Source organism: Haplochromis burtoni, unplaced genomic scaffold, assembly GCF_018398535.1.
Source record: "Haplochromis burtoni strain Fernald_Lab_line unplaced genomic scaffold, NCSU_Asbu1 Contig_109, whole genome shotgun sequence".
Classification (NCBI taxonomy): domain Eukaryota; kingdom Metazoa; phylum Chordata; class Actinopteri; order Cichliformes; family Cichlidae; genus Haplochromis; species Haplochromis burtoni.
In genome coordinates, this window is record NW_024582470.1 from 835,077 (window position 1) to 858,466 (window position 23,390).

The window sequence follows — 23,390 nt, forward strand, 5'->3', positions numbered from 1 at the left end:
GTCCAGCTTTTAGTTTTCTCAATCTTTTATGGACAGACCCTACACCATGCTGAGATATGCCGTTTGCACCTAATGGCTCTTTGGGAATCACCTTGTTGGTGAAAAATACAATTTTATTCCTGTCAAATGGTGTTATCTTTGCAAGAAAAGGAAATGGGAACAAATTATGTGTTTTTGTGACAGGCTGCTAGTAACAAAGTGCTTAAAGACACATTTTCAAATTGTTTGTTTGCAAAGTTGTCTGTTATGTGTAGACACAACATTGGTTCAGCCCTTGTCTTATGTACCTTTTTTGTGCTTGATTGATTCACAGATCAGTGTTAACAAAAAGAAAAACACTCCTGGAGTGGACTAAAAATGAAGGCAGCATATATCCAAAGAAAAACCTTCAGAAAGGAGACTAAAATTACAGGAAGCGCTGGAAGCAAAGTATAAAGAAATAAGGGATGGCTTAAGTCATTTGCACAATACTATATAATGTCTTTTTTAAATATATCACATTTGGCCAAACATATATTCTTTGGTTGAGTAAATTATAACAGTCCTGTTCATACAATCTGCAAAACAACTCAAGAATGAATTCTTGCATCGTACATTTTTTAACTAACTACATGAACCATTGGTTTTGGGAATTCCATTCAGGCCCCATTTTTCAGTCTTTTTCGTACTCTGGTTCTAATGCACTTTAAAGAAAGTGCTAATGCGTAAAAGAGTAACAGTTCCTTTATGCACATGAAAGCAAAAACATTGACTAATTGATTGTCCATGCTCCTGTTCTTAGAGCTTTTTTTTTCTTTGCCTCTGCTCTCGACTACATTCTTGTTTAACTAAAAAGGCTTTAGGCTTTTAAAAGAAACACTACTTGAAGTACATGACTGCATATCATCATTGGTCCATAAGTTTGTGGAGCCACTTGGTCTTCCTTCCTCCCCTGGAGTGTTGGTGTTATTGCAAACTGATTCCAGATATAGAATCTAAGAAGTAAAGACAAATATATTTAAAAGCCTAAAGGTAACAAGTTTAAAATATTTTAGCATTACGTTCTTATTATGTAAATGCACGTGTAAGCAAATCTTTCCTTATGTTATAAAGGTATGTTAAGACACTCTTCCAGTCGTGTACTGGTACATGTACACGCTCATGCAGACAATGACGCAGAGCAGAGAACAGAGGGGTAGCCGTAGGCAAAGGGGCGTCCAGGCCTCCAGCACAAAGAGGTGTTTGATATTTAAGAGCTCAGGCAACATTGCGGGTAATGAGAGCCTTGGGCGTCTGAGCGGGGCAGAGCTCCAAGGCAAGCACTGGTAATTGTGTGGCCCCGTTACAGGCTCATCTAGAGGAGAAGAGTGGCAGGAAGAACCTTCTGTCACAGATTAAGACAAGCTAGGATGGCTGCACTTAACTGCAATGGGCTGGAACACAACTTGTTTCCCAGGCTTCTCTTTGCAGCAAGTTAATAATGGAGCAGCAGAAAACAACAGAGATTACTAGTCATGCAAATCTGAAATACAGTACAGAAGGTAACAATGGCTTCAATTATCAATTAAATAATTCATCATAGAGGTATAAAATATTATTTAAAAAACAAAGGCAGAAATACATATTACAGAAGCTAGAGATCAAACATTTAGGGGGACTTTGCTTAAAAAGATCCTGTGATGATCATAGCAGTTGTTGAAGTGGATGTTATTAGTTTCCTATTTGTTTTACTTTTAAAAGCTAACTGAAAGCACTACGTTTCTTAGATTTTACTCTAGTAGCATGCGTGATTAAAGATACGTCTGTAAGATGTGGTCCCCTTGTAAGACACAATGTAGGTGAATAAAATTGAGTTTTGGGTGCACCAAAACAAACATACAAAATGAATATCAGCATGTAATATTATTTTTTCATGAGCAATAGTGCAGTTGATGGTTTTAATTAAAGGTATAACACTGAAACTATGCTGGCATAGTTGTTATTTGAGGTCTTTGTGGTCTTCAGAGTATTCACAGTTGCTAAAACGTTGTACCTAAAAAGATGGTACTGTTAAATTTTTAAATCTCTTAACACTAGAACTAAAATTTGATTCAGCTGCAGCGGGTAGCAGCAGCACCAGTGGATGTCTCAAAATCTCAGGTTAAAAAACCTAAAAACAAAGGAAGAAAAACTGTCCGTGATCCTGGCTTTTCTCTACTTGTTTCCCAACCCTAATGTAAATGAGATTGAATGTTACGATAGGCCCCCTTTCACCCCTCTACCCCCCACCTGCACATGAGGAGCTCAGACACACGACTGCTTTATCTAAAGTTGCTACAATATATCCACTTAAAGCGCTCCCTGCTGCTTTGATAGTCCTATTTTAGTCACATTTCACGGCGCACAGTCCACATTAAATGTAGTTCTGAGTCCTCAAGCATTCGTCTTATTCATGGCAAAATACTTTGCGTGCAACTTTTCCTTTCCTAGCGTTAGAAGACTAATTATCACCATATATACTGCAAGGTCACATTTCTTTATCATCAGTTTTTGTTTGCGCGTGATGTATGATTGGTTGTGGCTCTGTGGGCCCACTTTGAGGTTTTTTTTCTAATCTCTTCAAAAGGCCTTTTTTCATAAAAGGAGTGCCAACTTTTAAGATGAAATGACCTCCTTGGTTTGTCCTCTTCGCTACTGAATGATAAGCATTGCAAATTATTTATGTACATACAGATTTTCTTTCCAATGGATGAAAGAAATTGTTATTGAAAAAGAACAGAGTGCATTTTTAAATAACATCTTTAATAACTTTTACCGGTGGAATAATGACTCATAATGGCTCAGAAATCTGTAGTCATCTATGAGCACAGGGAACGTTTGCATTTGTTTGCAAAATAAACTCATGTAGTATTTGTACTGTATTTTCCCACTCTGCTGTGAGCTTTGAAAGTTCAGATTGACTTGAAGGCACCTGGAAAACAATTAGAGGGTTGAACCGGCTGTCACCATGGACACAAATGGACCAGCTTAATCCTTTGACCTTTTCTCTGTTGTTTGCCTTTTTTTCTGTTGTTGTTAAAGCAATGTGTACTGATCAGGGCAGAATGGCAAGGTGATATATCAGCACGCTCCACAGACATGTACACACTAGCACACACACTAAAGCATCCCCTGGCTTTAGTAGAGGATTCTCTTCATCTGTCTGCATTCAAGAATTTACTGTCACTCTTCTCCCAGAGCCCGGCTCTCCTATCTTTATCCTCTTCATCTCCTCTTCTCACACTGTCACTATTAGATCTGTGCTCAATGTGTTTCATTCATTTTCAATTCTTTTACACAGCTCGGCATCTGTGTTCATTATATATTTTATTCTGTAGTGTTATTTTTGACTGTCTCCCCATCATTGTCCTTCTTTCCTCTCGAGGTACGAGCTTACCTCCCTGTCTCGTCGAGTGAAATTTTAAAAAGGTGTTGCGGTTTATTGTGATGAGCGTCGAGGCTGTCCTAGGCATCAGGATTCGGTTTTACTGTCTAACCCTCGCTGTTTTTTGCCGCCGTCTGTCCCCGCCTACTGTGTGGATGTCAACGTGCTGATGGCTCTTTCTGTTGTAGGATTACAGCACATTGCGCAGCGTTGCTTGTGATGATCTGCATCTCATTAGAACCTTGAAATGAGAGCATTCGATTTTGAGAGATGTGTAGGGGGTTTTCAGCATATTCATCATCTTTGATTCTGTGTTTTTCCATGCTGACAGCTGATGCTTGACATGTAATTCAAACACTGAAACGCGACTAAACATCCTCGAATCTCTGGAGTAAACTTTTTTTTTTCTTGTCATGTAAACATTTCCATTTATATGAATACATTATTTTGCTTCCAGTTATCAGCACTGGATCTTATTCATTTTTAGTGACTTAGTTGCCTTTTTTAAACACATTTCACTCTTTAGTTTCTTCGCAGTTTCTCCAATTTTCACCCTGTCCTTCTTCTGTCATATAAGGGTGTGATTCACACTGTACAAAGTACAATTAGAAGAAAATTACCATTCCAGCTCACCAAACTGTTTTCTATCTTTTAATGCATCTTAATGAAGCTTTAATTTGTTGTTAAAATTAATAAGCGTCTCATCTTAATGTGAAAATGAGAGCTTTTCTGATCCCTTATTCATTATTTATTAAATCGCTCAGATTTAAAAAATTAAATAAATCCAGCTTTTTAATGTGAGGCATCTTGTGATGTTTATCTTGAAAGGTGCTATACAAATACAATTTTACTTCCTTACATCTAAAAGTAAACATTATTCATAATCATTGTATTGGCTGAAGTACAAATGAGGATTTACTGACAGAATAAAATTTGGTTTGAAGGAGGCTGAGGAGATGATGGAAGGAAATGAGAGCAGAAGGGAAAAAAAAGAAGAAGAAACCAGAGCTTTCAGTAGCTAGTTTATCATCTCTGCTGAGGCACAGTTTGCTCTCAGGAGTGCCAGTAACTGTCCTGCGATACATTAAACTCATCCTTCTGTTAAATATTACATTGGAGGAATGGGGAGATGTATGCTGAAGCTGGATTGATATGCATGCTAGAGTTCCTTTTTTGTGATGAGCACTAAAAGATCCTGCAGGAGAATGAATGCTTTTAAATGTCATCATTCATAAAAAAAATAAAAATAAAAAATAAAAGCCCAGAATGTATACATACACTGCAGTCACTTACACATACAATCAAGTGAAAAAGAAACTACACCATTTTTCAAATCTAAAGTTCTATGTATCAGGACAGAATGAAAAATCATTTGTTCCTTTCTAGGTTGTAAACACTACATAAAATATTATACAGTGTCATTATTTATTTAACAAAAAATAAGCCAAAAAGCAGAAGCAGTGTCTGGAAAAAGTAAATATAACCCATGATTCAAAAGCTTGAAAAACAAGAAGTGATGATTCGAGACTTTACCAGTGTCTCACATCATTGCAGAGTATAATTTTGACCCATTCTTCTTTACAGCATTGCTTCAGTTTGTTGAGGTTTGCAGGCATTTATGTATGCACGGCTCTCCTGCCACTGCATTTCAATCATGTTGAGGTCTGGACTTTGACTGGGTCACTGCAACATCTTTATCCTTTTCTTTTTCAGCCATTCTGTTGTCGAGTTGCTGCTGTGTTCGGGATCATTTTCTTGTGCCACGACACAGTCTTGTCAACCTTTAACTGTCAAACAGATGGTCTCACATTTGTCTCTAGAATACTTTGGTATACAGGGGAGGTCATGGTCGACTCAATGATTGCAAACAAAACAGCCCAGCCCAGATTATCAGTCCTCTACGGCTGTGATGGACAGTGAGGATGAGATGTTTGTGTTCATATACTTTGTTTAGTTTTCACTGGACATTGCACTGGGCAGTATGGCCAGACATCTTTACACTAGCCTTATCTGTCCAAAGGACATTGTTCCAGAAGTATTTTGGTTTGCTCTGATGCAACATTGCAAACCTAATCTGTGCTGCCTCGTTGTTTTTAGAGACCTGGCAAACCTTCAAAACTAGTCAAAACTCTTGTCTTTTGCTAACTGAAGCCTGTAGAGCAGGGGTGGGCAACTCCAGGCCTCGAGGGCCGGTGTCCCTGCAGGTTTTAGATGCGTCCTTGAACCAACACAGCTGATTTAAATGGCTAAATAGCTCCTAAACATGCCCTGAAGTTCTCCAGAGGCTTGGTAACGAACTAATCATGTGATTCAGGTGTGTTGACCCAAGGTGAGATCTAAAACCTGCAGGACTCGAGGCCTGGAATTGCCCACCCCTGCTGTAGAGTCTTAAATGTAACTCTTGGGTTTGTTTTGTTTTTTGCAGTTTCTCTGAGCAATCGTACAGTCTAACCTTGGGGTGAATGTGCTGGAACATTCACTAATGGGAAGGAACTGTCCTCAATGTTTTTGAATAATCTTATAACCTTTCCCAGATTAGATGGGCAGTAACAGTTGCTTCTCTAAGATCGTTGTGAATGTCTTTTCTCCTTGTCAGTTTGTTAACGCACTCCTGAACCAAACCTGAGAACTGCTAAAAACTATGCTGTGATTAAAACCACCTGGCTGCTAATTATTCTTTTAATTTCTGTGGAAAGATTACGTGTGTGCTTTTTTCACCGTAGATAGCTCCAACATTTAAACTGAGGTCCTAAAATCTCATCTATGCACTGCCAGTAAAGCACCATGTCAAGATTATTAGCACTGATGTGGTCCAAAGGAGGAGGAGGAAGAAATGCTAGCACCCGAAGCTGTAAAATGAGTAATCCTTGATTTCTGTAGTGACAGTCGTAAGCTATGCCAGTAGTAACTTAGAACACGTGCTGGTGAGACATTTTTATGTACACCACTTGATAAAAGACTTCTACATAGAACATTTCCTATCTGTATCCTCCTCCAGAAACTTTCTCTCTCCATTCTTGTTTGCTCAAAGTGTATGTAAGGGAAGAAACTCAGAATAGTTGAGAAGAAGTGACTTCTGGGAAGCCAGGAGAGAGAGAGAATGCAAGGAAGCTTAAGTTAACCTAATTAAATATTACACTCCACCTTGTCTTTGTCCCCAGGTCTTTACCCTTGAAGCTATGCCGCAGGTTGTATAAGGCTGTCTTTGTAGACATCAGTGAAAAACCTCACATTTATTAACTGTATTGCAAGAACTTCAAAGGTTTGAGTATTCTTTGCCCCAAATGTCAATTTCAAATGGTTTCATGTGCAAGGTCGCTTAAGGTGTTTCTGCGGTACTCTCATGCCTAATGGCTATTGAAGGTAGGCAGGAAACAATGCATTATTCTGTCACACTCAACTTTTATCTCTTACGAGTGGGTAGGTGGGAAGTAATGTATGTGCACTCATTTCCTTTGTAGCCCACAGGCACACAGAGTGCTCTCTGATGCACAAACAGCAGCATAAGATTCAGCTTTACGTTTGGTTTAGTTTGAACTCCTGTGATCAAACACGATGACTAGGAGAATTAATTACCTACACACATACAAAGATTGTCAACATGTACTTGATCCTTGCAAATTAACAACAAAAATACTTCACACATGTTGGCTTATATTTGCCTTTGAGTCGAGCAGCATTTTAAATGCTTGAAATTGCCCAGGGCTGTGAATTCCTGGTCAGATTACTGATAACTCCCTACACCTCTGGAGATATCCGCTATCATGCTGATTGCCTTGAGTGAAGTGTAAATGTAGCAGAATACACATGTACAGTTTATGCACAGACACACTGCATTATAGTGCTGCTAAAAGACTTGCAAAATAACTTGCTTTCTGTCTGCTATAAGCCTAGCCCCACACACACACATGCACACACACGCACACACTCTCACACACAGACACTACTCTTAGAAGAAAGGAACAGCTGAGTGCAAAACCCATCACAGTCTTTCTGATCCTCTTTGCCACTAGTTGCACGCATGCCAAGCCTCTCAGTAGAATGACTGCCACATATCTGTCAGGATAAACTAAAAGCTACTGAAACATCCTGGGGGGTGTGAGATATCTCTATTTTGTCAACCATCAAAATTTATGTAGTGTGGCACTCCTTTCAGGTGGATGATGCGTGGGCTTCTGTTACTACTGAAATGTTATTGGTAGTCTATTTTTGTCCCAGCACTTAAACATGCAATGTGGTTTGTAAAAGAGGAACATTATGGCAACTGAACGAATAGAATTTTAGATTTAGTTTTTCCTTCGTAGACCAATGTTTCTCAAAAGTTTTCCACGGTGAGAGATCATTCAGTTTGTTGGTTGCATATAGCTCTGTTTGCCAGTTGCAGAGGGAGTTGGGGGTTGAAATACAAAGGAGTACAGAAGGCAGATGGAGACATAACAGTGAGAGAAAGGCCACACCGCCAGCAGCAGAAGAGAAGTAGTGTGTCGCATACGGCACAATCTTGCTGTGAAAAATTTCCTTTGATTTTGAGTGTGAAGTCTCAAGCACACACACATACACACACACACACACACACACACACACACACACACACACACACACACACACACACACACACACACACACACACACACAAATATACACAACTGAAGGCAGCCCTGATTTTTAGGAAAGATGCTAAAAAACAAACTTTGGTGTTGAATTCTAAAAATAAAAAAACCCAAAACATAGACATTTATTTGGTGGTTGTTACAGTAGCCACTTTCATTAAAAGCACAAATAATCACACACATGCACACACACCCTAAACCATGTGACTGAACATGCATTATCTATACCGCTGTGTGTTGGGCGATCGTGGCTCAAAGAGTTGGCAGTTCGTCTTGTAACCGAAGGTTGCCGGTTCGAGCCCCGGCTAGGACAGTCTCGGTCGTTGTGTTCTTGGGCAAGACACTTCACCTACTGGTGATGGCCAGAGGTGCCGATGGCGTGATATGGCAGCCTTGCTTCTGTCAGTCTGCCCCAGGGCAGCTGTGGATACAACTGCAGCTCGCCTCCACCAGTGTATGAATGTGAGAGTGAATGAATAGTGGCTTTGAGGGCCCCGAAAAGCGCTATATAAATGCAATCCATTATTATTGTTAAAGTGGTAGTAGTGTACTAGTGCATCTGCATTTTATACTTATTGTTTGTGACTTTAACCTGTTGGTAGTGGTTGCTAGGCAACATGGTGACATCATGATATATCATGCCTAGTTCAAGTTTTCGTGCACTTAAATGAGTTGACTGAAATAAAATGATAATCTGCTTTTGATCATTTTAATATCATAAATGCTTCAAATGGGCAAATTGTTATAATATAATATAATGTAAGAAATTATTATGTGGTTGCTAGGTAAATTAGAACCTGCAGTTGTAGCTGTGTGCAAATGTTGGTGGTTAAATTCCTGATCATGTAAGAAGAGTTTGCAGGCAAATAGTATTATAGTAAGACAATAAACCAGAGCTGTTTTAATTTTGCATATTTCTAACATATTGCCACAGCTTAGAAGCAACAGCCAATAATTACACAATTTAAATACATTTAAATATAAATAAATCAGTATGTTGTATTTAAAAAATATTTAAAAAAATTAATAACCCAAAATTAACCCTCATACTACTGACATTGAACATTGAATGGGGAATAATTTATTGCATAGACAAATAGCAATAATAATAATACTAGTAGCAATCTCAATGCTTTGTTAGTTACACAATTAATTCCATCAAAAGAAACAAAAGTTACTGTTAATTTGCATATTTTGTAAAATGAAAATCTATAGTTTTATTGAATGCAACTTTGAGCTATTATTCCAAATGCAGTTCACAAAATTACTTTAGAGCTTTTTCAGCATCTTTAGATCTGTTATGACTTAGTTTTCATTCATTTCAAGTACACATCATTTGTGGTCACTTTAACCCCACTATAAAATTATACACACAACCAGCTGTCCAGAGATGTAATCTCTGCAGCATGTTCTGGGTCTTCCCCAGAGCCTCCATTACATGCCCAAAACACTTCACCTAGGAGGTGCCCAGGAGGCATCCTGGCCAGATGCCCAAACTACCTCAGCTGGCTCGTTTTCATCTGGAGAAGTAGCAATTTTAGTCTGAACTCCTCCCAAATGACTGAGTTCCTTACTCGATCTCTAAGGCTGAGCACACTCTTCTGAGGAAACTTGTTTCTGGCACTTGCACCTGTGATCTTATTCTTACAGTCACTATAGATAGCTCCTGACCAAAGGCGAGGGTAGGAATGCAGATCCGCCGGTAAATCAACAGATTTACCTTCATGCTCAGTGTTTTCTTCACTACAGCAGATCAGTACAGCTTCCATACCACTACCATGGCTCTGTCAATCTGATGCTGCCCTCTCCCTTCACTTGTGAACAAACACCCATATGCTTAAACTTCTCCACTCGGGGCAGCGACTCATTCGGAATCCAGTGTGTACACTCCACTCCTTTCCAGCTGAGAGCCATGGCCTCAAACTTGGAGGTGCTGATTCTCATCCCAGCCTCTTCACACTTGGCTGCAAATAGCCCCAGAACAAGCTGGAGATCATGACTTGATAAAGCCAACAGAACCACATCATCTGTGAAAACCAGAGATGAGAACAGAATCGGTCAGAAGCAGCAGTCCTGGCGGAGACCCACACCCAGCAACCAGTCTGGCTCTTTACTGCCAGACTCTCACTACTGTTGTACAAACATTGGAAACTAAGGCTAAACACACACTAAAGGCAGTTATAGCACACAATTTGCCTAATGCTTTGCTAAGGCCATGATAACATCTTAGAGTAGGAACCAACAGTGCTACCTTCCTGCCTGCAAATCGCGAACAAAGGTAAATTGGAGGGTCATTGCTTCTCAAAATATGGCTTTAAGTGTAGCTATGTGTTGCATGATCGGGACCTCTATCTCGCTCAGGTAGATCTGTGGATGTCTCCAATATTATGATAACCAGGTGATGAATGAAGTGATAGTTTTTCTTCCTTAAATGAGTGTCAGAGTGTCCCTACTGCCCGGATATTGTGTGACACTTTAATTTAAGACTCACTGTAAGCACTAACTGAGCAATTCATTCCCTTTATTAAAACTTCATAGAACATGTGATGGCATCAGCCACACAGGGGTAAATTAGTCCATTTTTCACTTTATTAGTTTGCTTTGCAGTTTTCTTCATTAATCATTTGGTTAAACCTAACACTGGTATTATGAGGCGCGCACATAGTAACATTGTGGGGTTTTTCTAAAATGTTTTGTTATATTAATTATGTTTCTCTTTCTTTGGGTTACCTGGGTTTGGGTCTGCACGGACCCCAGTCAGTAGGATGATGCAGCAAATACCATGACTCACTTGAGATTTTAAAACAATGAATAATTTGTAACACTGATATTTGCTAAATTTACGCCTTTACACCATTGAATAACACATTGAGTGCTGCCAGCTAACAAGGTAGTCTGTTTATGTCTGTTTATAGCTGAAAGATGTTTCATTGCTGTAAAAAAAAAAAAGATGGAGGGTTGCAAAAAGAAAACACAGTAAACTGTAAAAATTCTAGAAAATTTTAAAATACTGTAAATGTGTTTTTCCATCATACCCAGCATAGCAACACACTGTGTAAAATAGGAGGAAGACTCTGAATATGTCAATAAAGTTGTTATAGTGGAGGTTAGTGACTATTATCAATATTAATAGTCATTTATTATCAATAAATTTAAAAAACAAACCCTTTGCCTTAGCAGCATTTTCTAAAACCTAATCTACTTTTATTGCAGTATTGCTGATATATTCCTTTCGCTTAACTCTCACTTCAGATAGCTCACTAGCTGAATCTGAGAGTTTTGGCTCAGTCAGATTCAGGAGTTAATGAGATTCAGCTTTACAAAATCAAAAACTGCTTTAAACTCCACTTTGACTTTAACGCTAACATCTCTTGACTTTGCATAGCCTCAAGTTTTGTGACTTGAAAACCTCCCTAAGCCCAAAGTGTGAGAATTTAGGCTGGTCCCTGAAGTATATTCAAGAACAAAGCTGATACTCAGGCCTGTGTGAAGGTACAGTTGTTTTGATGCCTTAGCTTCAAATAGGGTTTCCTCTGGTGGTAAAGATCTAAATATCATTAAAAGGAGAACATTGAAGGGGAAAAACTGAGATTTTGGTTACTATGAGATTTATGCATGCTTTGAAAAGACTATTTTTTAAAAGGCACTTTTACTGTTTTGACATGATATTACCTGCATTAGCCAAATGTATTCCAATATTTATTATTTCATTTCTCAACTCTGTCCAACAGCCAGTTTATTTTTTATCTGTCTCCAGTCAGTCCTGGGAATGTTAGTGTAGATTTGTTTTTCTGTTTAACAATTTATGTACCTAATTTATGTATTTATGCATTTTTTTCTTCGCAACTATAGCAGCTTACAGTTGCAATTACACAGTAATTTAATCAGGTTGCTCTGTTATAACTCTGTTGTAAGTTGTAACTCCTTAGCATTTTTCCTTTTTAGTGCTTTTCGAGTAGCATGCAGTGGGTATACTGGAGTTTTTTGTGTTTCTTTTTCTAAAGAGGGCTGTTTGTTCCACCTGACAGTGGGGTTAATGAAAGCATTGAGACTGAACCAAACAGCTTTTTCAGGGCATAAAACCAAAACAGTGAATAGCCCTTTTAAGACCCTGTAGAGGCAGAGTTGGCAGTAAGTTCCACAGCTCGACGCTTCAAACAACCCTTTCAGATTATGTGTAGTAACTTGATTCAGTAATAATATATAGAAGTATAGGTGGCGCTTTAATTATGCAACATTATCTAAGTTATCCAAGTTGAGTCAAGCTACAAGGACCCAAATGAGATACAGTAGTTCACATCATGTGAAGCAGTGTGCTGGTAAACTGGATAACAAATCTTAGAAAATAGAGTGGAAAGGAGGAAACACACAGCAGTAAGGCAGTCAGTGACTGTGCCATGAAATAGATCCTACATCACAATGCAGCATCAGAACTGTAAGTATCAAAGTTTTATCTTCAGATTTCTCAGAGCAACTTGATCCTCAAAATTTATTGCTCTGGAACTAGAAGCCCTAATTGGTGAAGAAAAAAAAGCTTCTGCTTAGTTTCTGTTTGGAAAGCCTTTGAAAGACGCTGCAAAGCGAATTTAGCTCTATTGAGGATGATTTCAAAGCTGCTTTTTTTTTGTACGGTCAGCATATGTGAGAGGTCTTTTATCCCTCCAAAAGGCTGGAGGAATGAGACAGTCTGAAGCCCACTGACTCAGATCGCTATTGTCTGTCCACAGATATTCTCCCAGTGTGAGAGGTCACACATGCACAAACATGCGCACAAACATGCGCACACATACAGACACACACACACACACACACACACACACACACACACACACACACACACACACACACACACACACACACACACACAACTACGACTTCAGAAGGCTTATGCTGCATTTACTAACAGAGAGCCGGGATGAAAGTCAAGGTTGCAGGCTGCAGTGGAGTTAAAATCGAAGAGATGCGCATGTGTGCAATTTTGGATTTGCACCTGCTAAATGAAGCTTGAACTTGGCCTACAGGCTTTTTTGAGGATGCATGAACTCTGATTAGCTGTCTCCTCACCTCAGCATGTTGTGCGTATGTGTCTGTGCCATGCTGGAAAGTACTTAACTTTTCACCTCTGCTGATCATGAGCAGAACCTGAATTCACAGTAGAAGTACAAATTTTCGATATCTTTTCCAGTCTTGATTATACTCTTAAGTAAATATACTTTACAGTTTTAAAGAGTCAACTGACTTTTCTTTTTTTCCCCCAGAGGCACTGGGATGCCTCTGTGATGATGGAGGTAAATTGCTATGATTTGTGTGCTTTCAACAGCAATTCTGCTTCTGAATGTAAGCTGCATAAATGACTTGGAAGAACAAACAGCTGTGCAAATTGTCGTCAGAGGAGCTAAATGAGATTTCCTTTCTGACGGTCTACAAATAACGGTTCCATAAACAGTTCTTCACTTCTACATTATCTTCTACCACTATAACACCCACTCAGGCATAATTTCCAGGAATGGCATGCAGAGTTAGGTATTGTTCATTTCTACACAAAAGTAAAAAAAAGAAAATCGACCCTCCTCTACCTTTTCCAATCCACTTTTGCAAGCAGTAGATGGGCAAATCAGCTCCACAAAGCATTATCCTCCTGGCCTACTTGTTGAAGTGGCAGCTATTGAGTGCTCTATCAACCTAGCACTAATACATCCATTTGTTCAACAAACTTTTCTTTCATAACACTGGTTAGCTGGTGTGCTTGAATCATCAAGATGATAGAGAAGATAGAGAAAAAAGCAGTTCACCAAAGGAAAGCTGAAATATAATTATAGGGCACATTAAAAAAAAGAAGAAGATTGCCTGGTATAAAATTGTGCAGATTCTTTTTCATAAATCTGCAGCAGATGTGTTGTGAACATTTGGACTGTGCGTTGAAAAATAATTAAAACCCTTAGTCTTCGTTCAGTTTTACGGTAATTACCCCCACGGGTGGCAGAATTTCCAATCATAGTTTTCTAGTTTCTAGTTTTTGCAAAATGAAAATGAATGCAGCATGTAGTCTTTATGTCAGAGAAATAAACAGGTCCAGATCCACCTCAGCACATACACAATACCGTAATACTCCCATATTTAGAAAAACTGTACGAGTTGTTGAAGGGACAGAATTCAATCAATGGCTAAACTTCTAATAAGTGAGAAACTATTAATAAAATATTACAGTTTACAGTCAGGAGTGTTTTTATGTTGTTTTGGGGTTTTTTCAGGTGGGAACAAGTTGAAAGGACAGCAGTTTCGTCTGGATTGGGCCTGGATTTCTTTGGAGAAAGAGTACTATGTGGTGGATGAGGAGGAGAAATTTCTGGACGTGGTGCTCAGACGAAGAGGATACCTCGGGGAGACTTCTTTCGTTGGTGAGTCTGTTTAGTCTCCCTTTCTGATCAGAGGACATAAGTTCTATCGTCTAGCATTTTGTCTTCAAGGGATGGCATTGAACAATAATGTCCGGTGGATTGCTTCAATTTTTTATATTATATTCATAGCCAACTTATCAAAGTCCTTGATCTCTCGTCAAATGCAGAGGTTGAGACTTTAGCATGCAAGCAAATTCTAAACAACTGTTGAAAACCTTTCAGATCATCCCCCATAGAGATGATCTGTAATAATTTGGTGGTGCTCTGGCTTTGCATTCCGCAGCACATGCTTGCATGCTGGCAACCATTTAGTAAAAGCAAAGAGTACAACTTTACAGTACTTCCAGCATGGCCTGTTAGTTTTGATGTCAAATTCATATTCTCTTACTGTCTTTTTTCCGTAGAATTCAATTAAAATTTCAGTGCTTTACAGTGTCTTTTGAAATGCCAGGCTTTTCATAGCTACACATTCCTGTTTCTGCAACAAAAAAATGTAACAAAAGCTCACACATTCACGCAAAATGAAAATGCTATTGAAGCTAAAAATCTATTGCAGAATTTCCTTTTAACGCACATTTTGACCAGATTTGTCCTCAAAGTCAGAGTAATATTTTCTGGCTTCAAGCCAATTTAGTTTGCAAAAAAAATGTTTTATTAGATTTAGGAAGCTGAGATGGTTGCAAGGTCGGTGTTTTGCTATGTACAGAGATGTAACTCTTTTCTTTCTTTTTTTTTTGTCTTTAATGGCGCATACAGGAAACCGGTGTAATGCAACCCATAATTTTTCATTTGCTGTATTTGTCCCAGACGGTTAAGAAAGGACATGAAATAAATATTAAAACACGTGCATGTCAAAAGGCAATAAAAAATGCACTGACCAGATGGCTATGGCAACATTTGCAAAGAAAACACTGACAGTTTTATGGCTTTTACTGAGGTTGTACATTAAGTTCCTGTTACATACTTAGGTCATTATCATTCATATCAAGAGAAATCTCACCCCATTATCACCTTGTCTCTAAGTAATACAAAGCTGTAGATGTGAATGAATATTTATATGTTTTTCTCTTCTGACTTTTGGACTTCACTCTGTCTGGCGACTATGGCCGACCGTCCCCTGCAGTTTTAATGCCACGGTCATTGTTAGCTATTTGACAAACGTCTGTTTGCTCGGCTTGTGGACTTCAGTCTTTTGAATGAGTTTATTATTAATTTTGTTAAGTCTTAATCACTTATCTAGCTAACTGAAGAAGCAAATTATTAACAACATTATATGTATACAATAAAAATAAACATGTTATTTTATTTATTCACATCAATAAACTGTCATTTTATTTTATCAGAATGTTGTTTTGAATAGACAGTGGTGCATTGGTTAGCAGTGCCTCATATAAACAGCTTTCTAGTCAGCGGGGACCTTTCTGTGTGTAGTTTGCATGTCTCCCATTGCCTGAGCAAGTTTTCTGCCCTGCTAACCACAGCACCACTCTGACACTCTGCGCTCCAAATAAAGATGCATCTGCGTGCGGGTGGTTGCTCCCCATGCCCCGGATCCCCATCTCCCGCAATCATCCAAAAGCAGAGTTGGGTATCACTCATGGCATGCTAGTTGCACTCTATTGTAGATCACTTGTGTTGTTTTCTTCTCACACAAGTTATCTGGGGTTTTTTGCAGTGCGTAGCGCAACTGAAAACAGTAGAGGAAGTGGAAAGCAGGCCTATATGCTTCAGTCGATCACTGTCAAGCTGCTGGCAGGTTTGATGAGTCAGCACTCTGAGCTGCAAAATAAAGGAAAGAGCAGGGAATTGATTAAGACGACATTAAGTCGATGCAAAAGAAAAATGATTTGGAATATTTATTGGAGTCAAAAACACTCAGTTATTTGAAAAAAGTGCATTTTTGCTTGTTGATGGTGCTCGGTTGCTACAGTGTAACGTCTGTGAAACTGAATCCTGTGTCCATGCAGGTGCCCGAATACCTGAATATAAAACAAAGCACTGTGACCTGGCTTATTGCTTTGTAAAATCCTGGTTTGAAGCCTTTATTCTTTATGGGACAGTAATTCACAGAATGATATTTTGACTTGAGTCAAGCAATTAAGACCATAAAGTCACTGGGAATATCTTTACTGAGGTCATAAATTAAGCAAGCCTTCCGGTCGATGCCGTTCCCTTTAGGGGTCGCCACAGCAGATCGTCTGCCTCCATCTCACCCTGTTCTGAGCATCCTCCTCTATAACACCAACCCTGTGCATATTCCCTTTCAATACATCCATAAATCGCCCCTGTGGTGTTTTGTCTTTGTTCCGCCCCCTGGCAGCTCCATATTCGACATCCTTTGTCCAGTATATCCGCTATCCCTCCTCTGCACATGTCCAAATCATCTCAACCTTGCCTGTCTAACTTTGTCCCCAAACTGCTCACCTCAGTTGTTCTTCTGATGTGCTCATTTCTGATCTTTTCAATCTTGGTCGCTCCCAAGGAAAATCTTAACATCTTCAGCTCTGCCACCTCCTGTCTTATCATACATCATAGCAGGTCTCACTATCATCTTGTAAATTTTCCCTTTCACTCCTGCTGCAATCCATCTGTCACAAATCACCGCTGACACTCATCTCCACCCTCTCTGCACTCTCTTCTTCTCCTCTCTTGTCATCGCCCTTTGTTTTGTATGGATGATCCCAGGTATTTACACTCTGCTCCTTGCAGATTTACTGCTACACCTGTGTCCCTTTTTTTTTTACTGTCATTCCTCTTTTCTCCAGTTCACATCTCCACCTCTCCAGGCTCTCCTCAACCTGCTCTCTACTCACGCTACAGATCATAGAAACATAGATGTTACAACTCTCACCATTCATCCAGACTGAGGACAAGTGATAGGAGTACACACAGATTTTTATACAATGCACTTCTTTTTCCAGCCAAAGTTACGCCCTACTTTCACAAAGAAAAGATCATGTGTAAGTCATTCCATTGGCATAACTTTTTTGACCCAGAGCCTACACCCTGTCTATATAATACATGATTTTAATTATTTGATTGCCAGCTTTATCAGTGGGCTGTAAGAGAGAAATATTTTTGAAAAATCTATAAGGTAATATTTGCAAGCTTTGAGCTAAAGATACATTTTTTGAGAATTGCACAATTTTTTTTTCTTTCATAATTTCTAATACAGCTAAAATCCAATATGGAAAATGATGTCTTCTGATTCTGGTTTGAGCCATGAAATCCAATACTGGCGTGAAAATTGTTCTCCTGGTTTACAATCTGTATTTATAAAGGTACCCCACTCATTGGTGGTGCTATGGTGTGTGTAGGCCACAGACACCAGAATTTTATTGTAATCCTCTTTTACCCGTGCTCTGACTTTCCCCCAACTTTCAGGAAAATCAGCCTGGTCGTATTTATGTAATCCTGCTAAGAGACAAACAAACAGGCGGAACTGAAAACAATGGCAGCAGTGACAAAGTCGCATTTTGTCCCCTCTTTTGAATGTTGACAATAAGTGAATCATCGGATTTGAAATAAAGGAGGCATCATGCTGCCTGTGACACTCATCCATGTACATAACACAGTGTGGGCGGAGAACATGCTGGTGTGTGTCAGTCAAATCTTAAATCCAGCCAGTCACACAAACATCACTGCCTGAGTTCTTAATAAGCCTTATGACCAACAGACGGAGGTGATTTTGTGTTGGAAAGAACAGCCCAGCATGTTTTTGTGCTTATGTCTGAGTGTTTGTGGAGGTTTAAAGTTTAAAAGGATGGTGATGATGTTGTCCCTGAACGGCCCTTTTAGTACTTTGTTATGCTTCAGCTCGTTTGCCCTGCGAGAAGTAGCAGCTGTAAGCAGCTTTTACTCTCTCACCTCTCATCATTATTCTGATCCTGTTAATCGCGGGGTCAGGTGTTAGCATCACAGTGTAGCGGTTAATGTTAGCTTTAAGACTCATCTACCTGTGTGTGTGCTTGTGTGTGTGTGTGTGTGTGTGTTTGTGTGCTGGTGTGTATATTTGATTCCTCTTGGGAAGGTTTTAAGTGTATCTCTTGGGCACACATGAAAGCTTGCGTTCAGACTCTCATCTCTTTGCACAGTTGGTGTGTGAGCACCTGGTTATCTCTGACCACACTCACATAGTACACACACACACACACACACACACACACACACGCACACATCGACTTTCAAGCCAGCATTTTAAAAGGAATGTCTAACATGGCATGCTGACGTGCCGCTATGCATGTATGTGTTATTCATGTGCACTTACATGGTTAGTACATTTTTAGAGGAAGGCAACATCAAGAAGAAAGAAATGTTTATTGTAGTCTTAAGAGCATCGGAGTTGTACCCCAGTGTAGTGGGTAACATGTTCACCTTATGTGTGAACATGTTAACCAATAGTGATTTGAGAGTGACATAAACCCAGCCTCTGGGGGCCATTAACAAGCAAATTTCAACTGCTGTTCCCAAGCCTGGATAAATGAGCATCTTGCATCAGAAAGGGCATCCTGCGTATAAAATCTGAGCCAAATCAGAAGATGCAGATCCATCTGCTCTGGTGATCCCTTGAGGAATAAGATGGCAGCTGAAAGTGCCGTTAGTCTTAAGAGAATAAGTGCACCGTTCCTCCACAGCACCAACCTAAATCACTCTAAGTGCAAATACACATGGAGTGTTCAAATTTCAGTCTATTTGTTTTAATGTGGCCTTTGTGGCACTGTTTAGGCACTAATAATAAAATATGGTGAAGTCTAGAGCAACAGTGATCAATGTAAAAAAAATAACCAACATGTTTTTCTTCATAGGTTTCTTCATTTTCCCCTTGTTATTGGTAACTGTCAACTAAGGGATGTTGCTTTGTTGTTGTTGCTATACACAGACATGTATTTATTTATAGTTATGTTTAGTATTTAAAACGAATTAATTTCTATTGCAAAAATGTAAAAACTGCAGTGAGATATATAAAACAGTCACAAGGGCCAGTGTCGTGCCTGCACATAACTTAGCAAGCAACCAATTCAAATTGTATCTTTCGGCACTTTCTTTACTAGCAGCCTGTTGGCAAAGCAAATCATTTGTTCCTGTCTTTAGGTTATTTATGAAAAATGCCAAAGATAACACAGTTTGGCAGGTAAAGAGCTCTTAGCTGAGACCTTTTCATATTTCAAAATTGGAAGAAACCAAACAAATGGAGAACAAAGAAAAAGGGCAAGCCTAAAAAATATCTACAGCAGATCATCAGTATCTGAAAGTCATGTCCTTAAGACAGATGGGAAAAAAATCCAGCAAAACCCGACACAGTACCTGTGAGATGTATCCTACCCTCGACGTGATCCAGGTGCTTTTTGCTGAAGTCTCAGCAGAAATGGTCTCAGTGGAAGGGTGGCTGTCAAGAAGCCATTCTTAAAGAATTAAAACAGATATTACACAAGAACTAGACTAAAAATCAGTGCTAACAGCTCCGATGGAGTGATGATCCCAAATTTAAAATTTCTGTTTCAAGTCTTTGTCAGTATGTACTGAGGAGGTCAGGAGAGAGACAACAATGATAGTCTGCAGCCTTCTGTAAAACACCATGGAGGCTCTGCCATTGTTTGCTGCATCCATTTCAGCCAGTGGTGTTGGGGTTCTTGTCTAAACTGATAGAATTATGAACAGAAAAGTAGCATCAGACTTCTGAAGGAAAGCATGTGATTGGCAGTGGCTTCAATTTTCAGCCTGACATTGATCCCAAACACACGGGGAGAGCAGTGAAAGCATACCTGGACCAAGAAGAAAACCACAATGAAACACTCATCAGTCATGGCCTGACCTCACCGTTACGCACACGGCCAATATTCAAAGAAGAGCCTTGAATGTCCTTTAAGAAACCTGGAAAACTGTCCCTGAAGATTACTTAAAGAAATTACAACAAAGTTTGCCTAAGAGAGTGCAGGTGGCGTTGAAGAATAAAGGCGATCATAGCGAATATTGACTTTCAGGTTTGTTAGAATGGTACAAACTTATGAGCTTTTTCGCTTTTTATTTTCATTGCAAAATATTAACACATGAGTGTTGTTGCATTTGCAGTTATAAAAGAAATAAATGGACAGAATTCTGAGTGAAATTCAGGAGGGCTCGTTACGAGACCCGTTTTGATGGACAAAGCTCAGATCCAGCAGAAGAGGGAAACCTTGATGATGAAATGAAAGACATGTATGGCAGCTGGCATTAAAGTTTTGCTACCTTTCAGTAGACTCGTAATAAGTGGCAGCCAGTGTCTAAAGTCTTTTACACAAATACAAGGAGAACAGCTATTTTTTCATTTCTTGCTTGTTCTGCGGTTTTGGTCCGGCCTTGGGAAACACGAGCTGGACTGAGGTGAGGTGCATGACTTTAATAGCTACTATAGTGTTATTATAAAACAGAAAGAAAATGCAGCAAAACATTTGCATCTGAAAATAATATTTTTATTAATTCTACTGACAGACTCATGGATCCCATCATGAAACTGTTACAGCTCTAAAAAGAAATGTTAAAAGTAAATAACGTATGTGGAAATAGTTGGAAAAATTGCATTGGATTTGATGGGGATTGTGTCAAGGATTGAAAGGCAGAGAGAAAGCTGCCCGATGATGCTGCCAGAAGCTTGCTGCTGCTGTTGCAAGGGTTAGCTGATGAAAGCTGGTGTGGTGCCAGGCAACAGTGGAGGAGAGTTGTTACACATGGTCCATCACAACAGGATGTTCAGGTAGAGAGGATCAGTGAAGGAGGAACACAGAGATAAGATCAGGGTTCAAAGATGCTCCCGCAAAGCACAGCTCAGGCAGAACAGGGCTGGACAAGGCCATGCGGATTAGACCGAATTCTATCCTCATATCCTCTTCTTTTACTTTTTAAGCTTTCACCTTGCTTTCTCATCTCTTATGAAAACAATAAAATTCCACTCTCGACCAAACATATAAACGTGCAGTCTAAATCCCGCTAATTAAGTCCCGTCGCTGTTTTCCTTCTGCCAAAGCGTCCGTCCCAGTGACGTCGGGCCACTTAGCTCGTCTCACATTCTTTCCCTTTTATCCGTAATCTCTCCTCACCTCATTTTACGGTAGAGACGTCCTTTTGCTTCTAACCTCCTTTTACTCATCAAAGGCACCATCTCTCCTTTTCTTGCGCCGTTACTGACTAATAGTCTAGCCTTCGGTGTTTGACATCAACTGTTTCTTTTCTATAAGTTCCCTTATTTGTGTTATACCTACCTTTTTCCCCTTCAGTCTCACTCCAAATTTTGGACAGTATATTGGGTGGAAATATGAGTCGTATATCTGTCCAATGCTGTGCTCATTGGCTGCTTATTCTCACTCTGCCTTCCTCTTCTGTTGTATCCTTTGTTTGGTTGTTACACATTTCGGTGCATATGCTGGTTCAGCTCTGTTTCTCCACTTGCTTTTGCACCCTCTCGCACTTTCCCTCCACATAACCTTCCATTCTCAGATCCACATCTCCTGTACATCTTTCCTTCCCTTCCTTTCATTTCCTTTCTTTGCCTTCTCTTTTCCTCTACTTTTTCCATTTCTATCTCGCTTCCTGTCTTCCTTGCTGTATGAGCAATATGAGGGACCCCATAGGGACACAAGATGGAATTGAATTCTCATTCTTTTTTTTTACTTATTGCATAAGTCAAAGCTCATTCTTTGAAGACTTTTTTTTTTTTATTTCAGCACTGTCCTTCTCTGGTCTGTCCTTGCCCTGAGAGATGAATTGTTAACGAGGTGTACTTTTGCCAGGTTAAGATATATTATCTCCTGTGGGACATATTCCAACCTCATTTTTGTTGCCAAGCAGAAGGGATGAAGAGATAATTGCATTTCACCAGGAGAGAAAAGAATCTGTTGGACCCCTCCGTCTTTTTTGCGCAAATCTCCACCTCTTCTGCCTCAGTGTGAAATGAGTCTAGTATAATGAACATGCAATCATCATGCTTTTTTTTTTTTTTTTTTTTGAATTGTGCATGTTTCAATGAGCCATGCTGAGGTTACTCAGAAGCTAAAGAAACTACAACAGTGAATAAACACAAGGAAAGTTTGCAGCTAGAAAAAGAAGATGTGTTTGTGTTTGCAAGCAACTCTTTGGATCTGCGAGTCTGTACTTGTTGTGGAGACACAAACACAAGGCGCTCTGGCTCTAAGCAACAGTGCCATGGAGATCAAAAACACTCGAGAGGATATGTATCCTCCAGTGGAGAAGAAACCCCAGTGCAACCTAGGGAATTGTGTGCCTCTTCCCTCCAGGGAGTCCATCGAGGGTGGTGTAGTGAGACACCACCCTTTTAAGGACAGCACTTCCTCTCTCCAGTAGGCACGCCATGGTGTACGGATGTTTTATGTGATGTGGATCTACAAATCATCAGAATAGGAAGATCAGATAGAAATACTCAGCTATGAGCAAACATTCTTCCCTTCTTTAAAGTTCTAATCTTGTGTTTATTGAAATGTTGGCCATTCAGTGTGTTTGCATTGCGCGATAGTTTTCCTTGTTATTGATGAAGTTTGCTGTCTCGTTTAGGATTCTTTGCATACGTTCGTCTCAATGCAAATGACAACAAGTCCTGATACAGTATTTCCATATCAGACAACAGCACTGACTGTCATCTCCTCTTTATCAAAATGCACCATCATTTGTTCTGTGCTCGGAACAGATACATGTGTTGCATTCTTGACAGAGAAGCTGCCTAGAGCGAGGCTGCTGCTCTGAATCGTCTACAGACCTTTAAGAGTCTCGCAGATTTATTTTTAAATTTACAACGCGCATGAATCAATGCTGAAGCAACTTTTAAGAAATTCTTCATATAGTCTGTTTTGCTAACATGTTTCTTGGCCTCCAAATGAGATTTTTAGAATGTAACTCTAAAGAACTCGCATAAAGCATACATAATCATAACACACTGAAAATATCTATCTATCTATCTATCTATCTATCTATCTATCTATCTATCTATCTATCTATCTATCTATCTATCTATCT

At 39.4% G+C, this 23,390-nt stretch overlaps 1 protein-coding gene across 1 annotated transcript in view; it reads left to right on the forward strand.

The window, feature by feature from the left end:
• The window catches only part of frem2a (FRAS1 related extracellular matrix 2a), a 70,459-nt gene that overhangs the window by 12,680 nt on the left and 34,389 nt on the right, over nt 1-23,390 (forward strand). The window contains exon 3 of the mRNA XM_042223349.1: nt 14,244-14,390. Coding sequence (XP_042079283.1) covers nt 14,244-14,390 — 147 coding nt within the window. The remainder of the gene's footprint in view (nt 1-14,243; nt 14,391-23,390) is intronic.